The following is a 9,723-nucleotide window of genomic DNA, read 5'->3' on the forward strand; positions in this document are numbered from 1 at the left end:
CAATTCAGTAACCCACTGGTGCATATGAGTACTTTCACTTGAATTCCAGTGCATTTATTCATTTATTCAAACATAAGGTTTTACTCAAAAGCACCCACCAAACCAGAACTTGTCAGCTGCCTTCAGTGGGAGTTTTGAACAGAAAAGACTGCATGGTTTGGCTTTTCCATATGTTCTTTTTGCAGGTTACTGGAAGCTTGTTCAGGTTTACATTGAAGTCATTCAAAAGCCCCTATTGATTGTTTTGGGGGTTTGGGGTTTTTTGTTGGATTTTTTTTCCCCTCCCTTCCCACAAACAGCAGCACTGAGGTGTTGTTCAGCCATCAGGGAGTACTTTCCAGGCCAACAATATCCTTTCAGAATGAGTAAGTTCTGGGGAAGAAACCTTCATGTGTTTTTAAAGAAGCAGGAGAGTCGTGAGGAATAAAGTGACCTAAATACATTTTTGGTTTAGGTTGCCATAGGGGTTAGTACCTGCATGGCAGTGTTACACACTGTATCCCTGACAGTGGGTGGGATCCACCTTGTTTGTGATGGACCATGGCAGCATGCAGTAGGAAATATGTTTTGATTCTACTTACATAAATTAAACCTGAGAAGTATCTCTCCCTTAGGTTGTGCAGCACTGAAGCTTCATTGAGGCAAGTCAGCTCTGCCATGTCCTCCACTTTGGAGAACTTTGGAGGGTTCATCTTCTGGATGTCATCCTTGCTCAGTGTCACTTTCTTTCCATTTTCTGCCAGTTCAACTGTCACCTCATCCCCTTTCTCTTCCTTGATACTTGCTGCTTCAAATCCATGTTTCTCTGATGGAATCCAAACCAGTCTCTTCGCTGACCAGTCAGCTTGGGCAAGTGGGTTGTTAATGAAGTTTTTGTCCACAAAGAGGAATTTCTCATCATCGCTGAGAGCTTTTTGAGACATTTTGACTCAGTAGACACCTGCTGAAGAAGCAAAATATTCTGTTTTAAAGGGAGGCAAATGTGGAGATGTTCCAGGCAAAAGACATTTGTCAAATCTGCCACGCGGTAGATCCAAAGCACTATAGGTCCTGTGTCACATGCGGATACTTTTGGGTGCCAGCTCAGATACCTTAGAGCATCAGTGTTTGCATTCCCATTCCTTTGTTACTGTGTCTGAGATCACCTAAATCAAAAGCTTCGTGGCACTAAACCAAATGAGGACACCTGGGCTTATCACTTTATTTTGTTTATGTTGTACCGAAGATCGGGTAGACGAGTAAGGCAGGACTGATGCCTGTGCAGTGAGGGCTGCACCAAGGCTACCAGCTGAACGCCCTCCTGCAGCCTCATCTCTTGCCCGTCACAAAGTTAACTCAATTCAGATACATAGAAAATGTCTCATCACCCAAAGACTGTTGGGCGCATACTGAAATACCAGTGCAATAATGCAATAATTAGGAGAAGAACAGTTCCCAGGCTGTGTTCCAGAAAGGACAGAAATGAACTTTTCTTTCTTGCAAAGGACTATTTCCAGTCACTCTAATACCATTTCATTTGGAGCAGAATAAGATTAAGAAAGGGTCAAAAGAAAAAATGGAAAAAAATTATCAGTACTGCTGGTGAAGGAGAAGTAATTTAGTTATCCCCTTTCCACCGTTCAGACAGAGGGAGCTGATCATTTATGAAGGGTAAACCACATGAGAGAGAGAGAGAAGCAGTAAAACAAGCCTGGAAATGGCATCAGCTGTTAGATACTCTGAACCATAATGCTCGAATTGGAAGGACGATGCATCTTTGTCATGCAATTGCACACAGATAAAACAGCATTGTGCATCACACTTGGATATGTATGTGTTCCATAGGTGAGAGCAGGGGAGGGGTTTGGCTGCTTCTTCCCTGCTCTGGCCATTGGAAGCTCGGATTTAGATGCAAGACCGATGCTGATAATGCTGGTGCTTCCCTAAGTGTTCTGATCTGTCCTGTGGGGGACAGAGCTTTAAGTGGGGGAAGGAGTAAGCAGGGGACTGCTTGTGGTTTGCTGTAGGGCAGGAGAAGAGTGGTGGGCGATCGGGGAAACCTGCCATGCAGTGGAGCAGGCGGGGAACTGGGGAGGAGCCACGGGGAAGAGCGTGTGCCCAAGAAAAACATCTCTAGGAGACAGAGGCTGTTTCATTTCCTTATTGAGAATGAATTTAATATTTAAAGCATTCAAACAAACATGAATCTTGAGGGACTGTTAAAGATGTCAGCAATCAACCCGTAAGCACAATGATATTTGTAAAGACCAAGCTCGGTGGTATGTAGCCAAACGGACGCCCTGTGCTCTGGGAGTATCAGAGATTGGTTTCCAAATATTTGTCCCTGAAGCCTTCCCACAGATTAATGGGTTTTTGCGAGGCCAAACTGTGTGAGGGGTCTGAGAGAGAAGCATGGATCATACAGAAGGTGACATAAAGCTTAAAAACAAAACTGGGATTTGAGAGGTGCCTAAGAGCGTTAGATGATATCCCACTTTCAGTGGAAATTAGATGCCCCAGGTCCTTAAACTCCAGTCTTAAATAACAGTTCTCTTGTCTAAAAAAAAAAATATAATTAAAAAAAATAGCTTTCCTCTAAATGTGCTTGTTCTAGAGCCACCAGCCTTGCCTGGGAATACCCAACAGGCACGTTCACCCAGATCATCCATGCATACACGATGCGCATGGTGGTGCAGGTGGATGGGAGACTCCGACAGCCTGGTCCCAGGCATCGCCGCCGGCCTGTGCTGTGCCCCTCCACTGGGGCTCTGCCGGCGAGCGGGGTAGGATGTGGCCCTTCGCTCACTCCCGGGGGATTCTCGGAAGAGAGCTGCAAGAGGAAACTATTTGACCTCTGTGTGGATTAAGGCAGAAAATGTTCCCTCGTTGCCAAGAGGGCTGGTAGAGCCTCGCAGTTCCAATAATGGAGATGGTATTCTTTCCAGCTGAGCTTTCCAGCTGGCGGCCGCAGGGTGAAGGTGGCCGGCCGGGGGAGCGAAGGGAGCACTGCCCCATCGTCAGGGCCAGGGCCTGGGGGCCGGGGGAGCAAAGGGAGCACTGCCCCGCTGCTGGGGCTGCAGCTCGGGGGGCAGCAGGAGCCTGCTATGGCATCGCTCCCCCAGCTGCAGTAGCACCAGACAAGGCAGGCTCTGCCCCACCGCCTCAGCAGCGTGGGAGGAACTGCTGCGGCAATGGAGGAGGAGGATTTCAGTCCACCCGAGGCCCAGAAGAGAGAGCTATATGGTCATCCTGAAACTTCAGAAAGGTTGGATCATGCTGCCCGTGGCTGAGTGCCAAGTGGCAGAACATTCACATCCATAGGAGTTTCATATTGCTGTCAGAAACACCAAAAATTAGACCAAACTGCAGAGCTGAGTTTCACAGGGTCAGCTCCTGCTGCATTGATGCCGTCCGTGAACAATGACTGAGAAAATCAAACTGCAGAATTGTCCTGACCATCTACCTCAAAAACCCAACCACAGACAAAACTCTTGGCCTGCTACAAAGCATGTCAGCAGCGGGCGACCCAGACGTTCTTTGCTGTTGTGTCGCCCAATGACCAAGGGAAAATTCCTTTCCCTGTTACATCCTAAGTCAAAAACATCCTCCACAGATCACAGCGTGAAACGGAGAGCTGCTCTGTCTGTGCTCTATATTCTCCTACTTCCTGCACGTAAAACTTTCTGCACCTTGTTATTTAAACACAGGTTTTTTGAAAGCAGGATGAGGTTGGAAGGTATGAGAGATGGCATGAACTTCAGAGCTTGGCCATGCAGGTTTTTACCCCCTAGATCTAAGCACTACACTTGACTAGTTTCAACATGGCCCCCTACAAGAAGCAGGGAATAGACAGCCTGAGCTGGATCTCATAACTCCTCTGAAACACAGGGAGGAGAAACCGTGGATTTGTGTAAAAAGAACTTTTCATTACTGATCCTCTGGAAGCTGAGGATTAAGTTTGTGTGGCAGCTGAGTACCACTGTAGTAAAAAAGGAAATGCAGTTATGAAGTGTGGATTAATAAATATTAATAGTCTGATCGATTAATGAATATTAATTAATGCAGAATAATAATAAAGTCAGGTTTCTGAATAGAAGAGGTGGAAGACGAGCTCCACAAACTGGACTAGATTTGTCGTGGTGAGGTGCTGTGCACTGAACTAATGAGCTGCTGAAGCTTTCTGATTAATAATGGGCAGTGAACCTTCTGGTCCATCTCTGAGGCTGAACTGCACTGGTCCAGCATACAATTGATACTGGGGAAATGGGGCCAAGGGGAAAAGATTCATTACAGCCTGTTGAGAACATTCCTTGAGAAGGCAAAATTTACCCTGTAGCCACTTCCTGGGTTTCATCTGTAGGTCTGGCTGAGAGAAACGGAGACCGGTAGCCTGCGTACACAAGAGGTAGTGAGAGGTTCTTATCCACTCTTTTAGGTGGCCGATAACCCAAATCACGTACCTACAAGAGTGAATACTTGTATACTTGGAGGTGAGCTAGCCTGGGAAGGGAGGGAGAAAAGCAATGACAAAAATACTACTGATATACAGTTTCTTGCCTTAGAAATGTGCCAGATTACCCTGAACTGGATCCCTCTGTTATCCTTGTCTAAAACTTGCAAGTGCACGTACGCATGGGCACGCACACTGCCACAGCTTGCTTTCCGTTCCTCCTCCTGCTGCCCCATTGCAGACATATCCAGCTAATCTGCACTGTCTTTTCCCTTATCGTGCCAGCGACAGAAGTTGAATGCTGTCTTTGCAATCAGTACATCCAGAGTGTGTTATTCCAAGGACAAAGTATAAATATCCCCAGGAAGTGCACTTTAATTAAAAGGTTATTGGCCAAGCAGAATTGCCTCCTGGGTCAGAGCTTAGAGGGACAGCTTTTCTCCTAATGAGAAGATAAAGGACACTTCTCCTTTCCTCTGCAGGATGTGCATGTCAGTATAAAAGGTTATCACAGCCACACAGGGAATAATTACTGGAACAGAGGTACATATAACCAAGTATGTGAATTATTTTCGGAAATGAAGTCCTGCTCTCATAAGTGGTTTCTGATGAAAGAGCGTAGCAGTAACCTGCTGCCTGACCCAAACTGCGTTTCTTGGGCTGCAGTAGTTCTTGACTCTGTTCTTTCCAGGTTGCTTATTGTTTACTTTTCCAGCACTTAATTACTCAACTGAGCATTGCTCAAAAAAAAAAGAAAATCTAGGGGTGAATCCTAATCTTGTGATCTTCATTTGGGAACTGGTTCCCCAGCACAGTTAGCTTTGTCACAAGCTCTGCTGCCGACCTCTCCTGGCCTGTTGCCTCTCCCCACGAGTCACTGGGACCACCCCTCAAATAATTGCTCTCACCGTGGACATTTCCATCTGGACACTGAGGTATCATAGTACTAGTTTTTGGTTGTTCTGTCTTAAAATACAGACTTTCCCTTTTCCATGGTTGAATATTTGCAGGAATTTCACAGGGCTGGTTTGTTGTTTTGTGGGGTTTTTTTTTTGTTGTTGTTGGGTGTTTTGTTTTTAAAATGCATTCTCCATATAGTCTAATCAAATTTCAAGTGCTTTAGTCTCCTACCAGGTCTTCTCACCTCTGCTTATCCAAGTTACTACATAACTCTGATTAAACACTTGAAATATCTTTAAATTACTTAGGCCATTTCTTTGGAGTATTAATTAGCTGTGTTATAAACTGCAAAAATTACAAAAGAAGGAAGAAAAGACTTGAATCGCATCATGTGGGATAGATTCCCTTAATCTAGAAAACACAGCTATTTCAAATACCCCCAAATGTTATTCTATTAAGTAAATCAGACTCTGCATGTTCATTAGAATTCATAAATAATCCATACTTTAACTGGACTTTGCACAAGTTGGCAAGCTATCTCTGGCTCTTGGCTTCTTCCAAAGTTATACTTAAAAGTCAACAGATTTGCAACTAATAAGTCTCAGTGAATTATAAAGCCAGGATCCTCCGCATACATCCATGCACGCTACCATATATGGCCATGTTCTCCTCAATCCCAGCTGTTACACAAAAATGTAATGATAACAAATGCAAAACAAATACCTTTTAGGGACTCGCGTGTCAATTGCAAATGAGATAATAAAAATCGGTGTTTACATCTAAGCGAAGGCAGCCAGAGGAGCGTTATAGCCTAAACTGAAGGGAGTCCTTATGCAGGGCGCTGGGGACTTGGGGCGCAGCGGGTCTTGTCCTGTGTCACATCACCAGCTGCCTGCCGGGGCAAAGCTTTGAGGGAAACGGAAGGTGGGCTTGGTTTTAAACCAGAAAAGGTTTTACTGAGACGTATGTATTTAATACTAATGGCAAACCTTCTGATTTCCCTTGTATTCTATTATATATTCCCTTATACTTCTTAATTATGCATACACATATGCCTCTCACATACATATCAACACTTACATAGGTGTGCATGCACACGTACACACACAGAGATATATATGTGTGTGCATGTCTGACAGGAGCCAGTGAATTTCTGGGATGACACTGAAGCTGCTTTCTATGCTGCCATCTACTGTCCTCTTAATTTACTCACGGTATTTTGCTAAAGTTAAAAGTTTGTTGCTTTATTTTCCCTTTAAAAAAAAAAGGCACGTCACATTTGAAATTACTCGAATTAGTGTACCTCAGTGAATTATCAGATTAGTTTTGCTTAAAATTTATTCCCAGCATATGAAAAATATGCATATGTAATGCTAAGGCATTTTTGTAAAAAAGTTCCCATTTCTTCTCCCAACTTTTAAGCATTTTTCCTGTTTAAAGAACAAGTGACTAACCAACCAATTACTTTTATTTGTTTATACTTTCTTTTAACAACATGGGAAGTGCACTAAGTTCCTTTAATAGGACTGACAAAGTAGAAATACTTCCAGATCAGCAGCTAAGGCTACCAGGTTTTTTCATTACTGAATGCTCATGTGACGGTTAATTGCAGTGGGTACCTGCTGCCATCCCAGCACTTGCAGGCTTCGCTGCTGCTGGCTTGGAGCGCAACCGGTGCTCTGCAGCCAGCATCTTTAAGGCTCGATCCAGCAGCAGCAGTGTTAGAAGTGAGTAAGTAACAGGCTAGAACATCTGTGCATGCTTTCAAACGTGTGTGGTTTCTAATGCATTTTAAGCAGAATGCAATCAGTAATACATCAGGATAAACGTCGGAGCATGTCTGATAACGGGTCTGTTCCCATTTCCAGTTCATACAGGTTAATTCACTGACTTTGTCTGCAAAGTAGCATAATATCTTGCCAAACTGCTCCATCCCAAAGCATGGCAAGCCCCCAGCCCCAGCCCCAGCAGGGACCCCCGGCCCCTGCGGTACTTACAAGCGTCCGATTAGGGGAGCAGAGAGTGAATTGGAGAGTCGGGAACCTGTACAGCCACCAGCCGGGACAGTCCAAGTCCTCTCCGCCTTTGCAGCCTCCCTATATAGAGGAGGAGAATCTTGTCAATGGGGAGGGGCTCTGGAAACTGCGTCCTGCTGGAAAATCCTCTCGGTACCTGGGTTAAAAAAGACAGCCTGAACCAAGGACCTCATTCTGGCAGGGCCTAACCCTGGGCTGCTGCCCCTGCCCCCAGCCGCTTTTTAGGGAAGCAGGCTGGCTCTGGCTTTCAGAGAAGCATGAAAGGGGTGTCCCTAACCTAGAACGGGTGCCCCTAACTCACAACTTCAGAGATTTAGCTTTTTACTAGCCTGAAACTGTTTGGCTGAGCAAATGGACCTTTAACTCCTTCCTGCCTCGATAGCATCCTTGCTCCTTGTGGTCCCTTGCCTAGAAGGACCAAGGTTAGGTTGTGGTCCTGTGTGGCATGGAAAGCTTCCAACCCACCATCAGCGCGTTGTCTCAGAGCTAAGATAAGTCCCTGAATTCAGGGGTTGCTTGGGAGAGGAGGGTTATTCCTAACACAGTGGGGATGCGTGGGTGGAGGTTATTCTGTGTGTTTATGTGACATCTGGAGCCTGGGGCTGGTTTAAGCCTCCTCGGCCCCTGGGGACAAGAGGGTTGTTTCCCACCTCCCCAGCGAATTTGTCGAAGTTTGTTTTGCAATCAGGTGTGCAGTTCCTGAGAAAGAACTGTAAATACTTTTTCATATATAAGAAATACCTCCCTCGGTCCATAAAAGGAAGAAGAGAGGCGATAAATAGTTAAGGGGGAATGGTCCTGTGGATGCGGTGGAAAGAACAAGTGGCCAGGCACCGTGTGCTGCGGGGGGGAGGAGGACAGGGCATGGGAAGCCAGCTCTGCAGGGGTTAGGGAGAGATCTGGTCCTCGTCAACCCTTCCTCACCCCCCCAAACCTTCAGTACCCGGCTGTCCCTCCTCATTGCCCTGCTAGTAGCCAACAGCCTTGTGCAGTGGACCTGTGGATGGAGACATCCCAAAAAGGGAAAGCTAGGATCCTCGAGGAATTCCCATCAACGTGCCAAATACAAAATACCGAAACAACCCCCTCTCAGCAACAGACTAAATATGGTGTATACCCAAAGGATCAGAGCATAGTCCTGGGTGAAATAATTTCTCTTGACATCAGCAGCCCTATCTTCTCTGGAAAATACACCCTCCTGGGGAAAATGGATGAGGGTTACATTGGTCTTGGCATCTCAAAAGGATACCTATGGGGGGAGGCTGGGCTGAAAACCTCTGCTGTCGCTTAGTCGAAGTACCAGCACTTGCAGGTGGGATGGAGCTGTAGCCCCTTCTGCCAGCTCTGACCACAGGTGCAAGAGTTGGCAAAGAGGAGAGAGGGGGAGAGCATCGCGGTTTCTTCCCTGCAACATTTCAGAAATATCTGGTACAGACTCAGGTTCAGCCCTTAGCTGGAGGAGACCAGATTTGCCCACAGAGTTACATGGTCCCAGTGGCTGCAGCCACTTCCATCGGAGGGTTGGTGTCCACTGAGGTGCAGGGCTGCTGCGCAGCCACGCAGAGCTCTCACAGGACCCGCAAGGCAGCAGCGGTGTCATATCAGCGTCGTGCACGTGTGACTGTGTGGGAGCAGAGCCAGGGGAAAGGATCATGAGGACGTAAATCCAAGAAACTTGCCCTTGTTATCAGAAAGTTGCTCACATGGTAGTTCACCCTACTTTTTTTTTTGTTGTGTTTTCTCAGTTGCAAACTTAGCTTCTAAATAGGAATATAATGAATATAAAATGATGAAGTGCAAAGGACATCCTCTGAAAAGCAGGATTGTTTTAACAGTCATCAAAGTTACCCTAAGAAGTTCCTTTCAAACCCATGCAGCTGTTTTACAAAACCAGATACGCTTTAATAGTAGCTTAAAAAGGAGTGGAAATTATTCCGGCTGGTCTGCAAAGTGCTGCATGTGCACATGCAGGCTTGCTGCCTGAGGAGCATGTTTAACAGAGGCAGTGGTGGAGAGTGATATATGATGTGATATTAAATGGAGCTGGAAAGCCTAAAAAGTATTCCCGCTGGGACTGAAACAGTTGCACTCTCAAGCTATGTGGGACAGGAACTGGTAAGTGTAAGCGTGGCTTCCAACCTTCACTTAGAAATTAACAGAAGAATATACTGATATAACAGCCTGGCTGGAGTTTCCTAAATGTTGTGATATTTTTTTAAGCCAAAAGTTGCCTCAAAATGAAAGCTGTAGATTCCCAGTGGACAGTGCCTTTGTGACAACAAAATAAGCTTTATTTAAAAGCCCCTAATTTGTTTATTTGTCTTAATAACTTTTCTAGAAAAAAAATAAAGTATTATG

General features: G+C 45.6%; 1 protein-coding gene across 4 annotated transcripts in view; it reads right to left on the reverse strand.

The window, feature by feature from the left end:
* The window catches only part of MYH11 (myosin heavy chain 11), a 61,734-nt gene extending 54,309 nt beyond the window's left edge, over positions 1-7,425 (reverse strand). For 3 of the 4 annotated variants that reach the window (XM_056338220.1, XM_056338216.1, XM_056338221.1), the window contains exons 1-2: positions 7,327-7,425; positions 582-943 (exon numbers count right to left, since the gene is read on the reverse strand). In XM_056338220.1, coding sequence (XP_056194195.1) covers positions 582-923 — 342 coding nt within the window. In that variant the 5' untranslated portion in view covers positions 924-943; positions 7,327-7,425. The remainder of the gene's footprint in view (positions 1-581; positions 944-7,326) is intronic. The other variant, XM_056338219.1, reaches the window with a different exon arrangement.
* Positions 7,426-9,723: the final 2,298 nt, after the last annotated feature.

The sequence above is a fragment of the Falco biarmicus genome, chromosome 4 (genome assembly GCF_023638135.1).
Source record: "Falco biarmicus isolate bFalBia1 chromosome 4, bFalBia1.pri, whole genome shotgun sequence".
Taxonomy (NCBI): domain Eukaryota; kingdom Metazoa; phylum Chordata; class Aves; order Falconiformes; family Falconidae; genus Falco; species Falco biarmicus.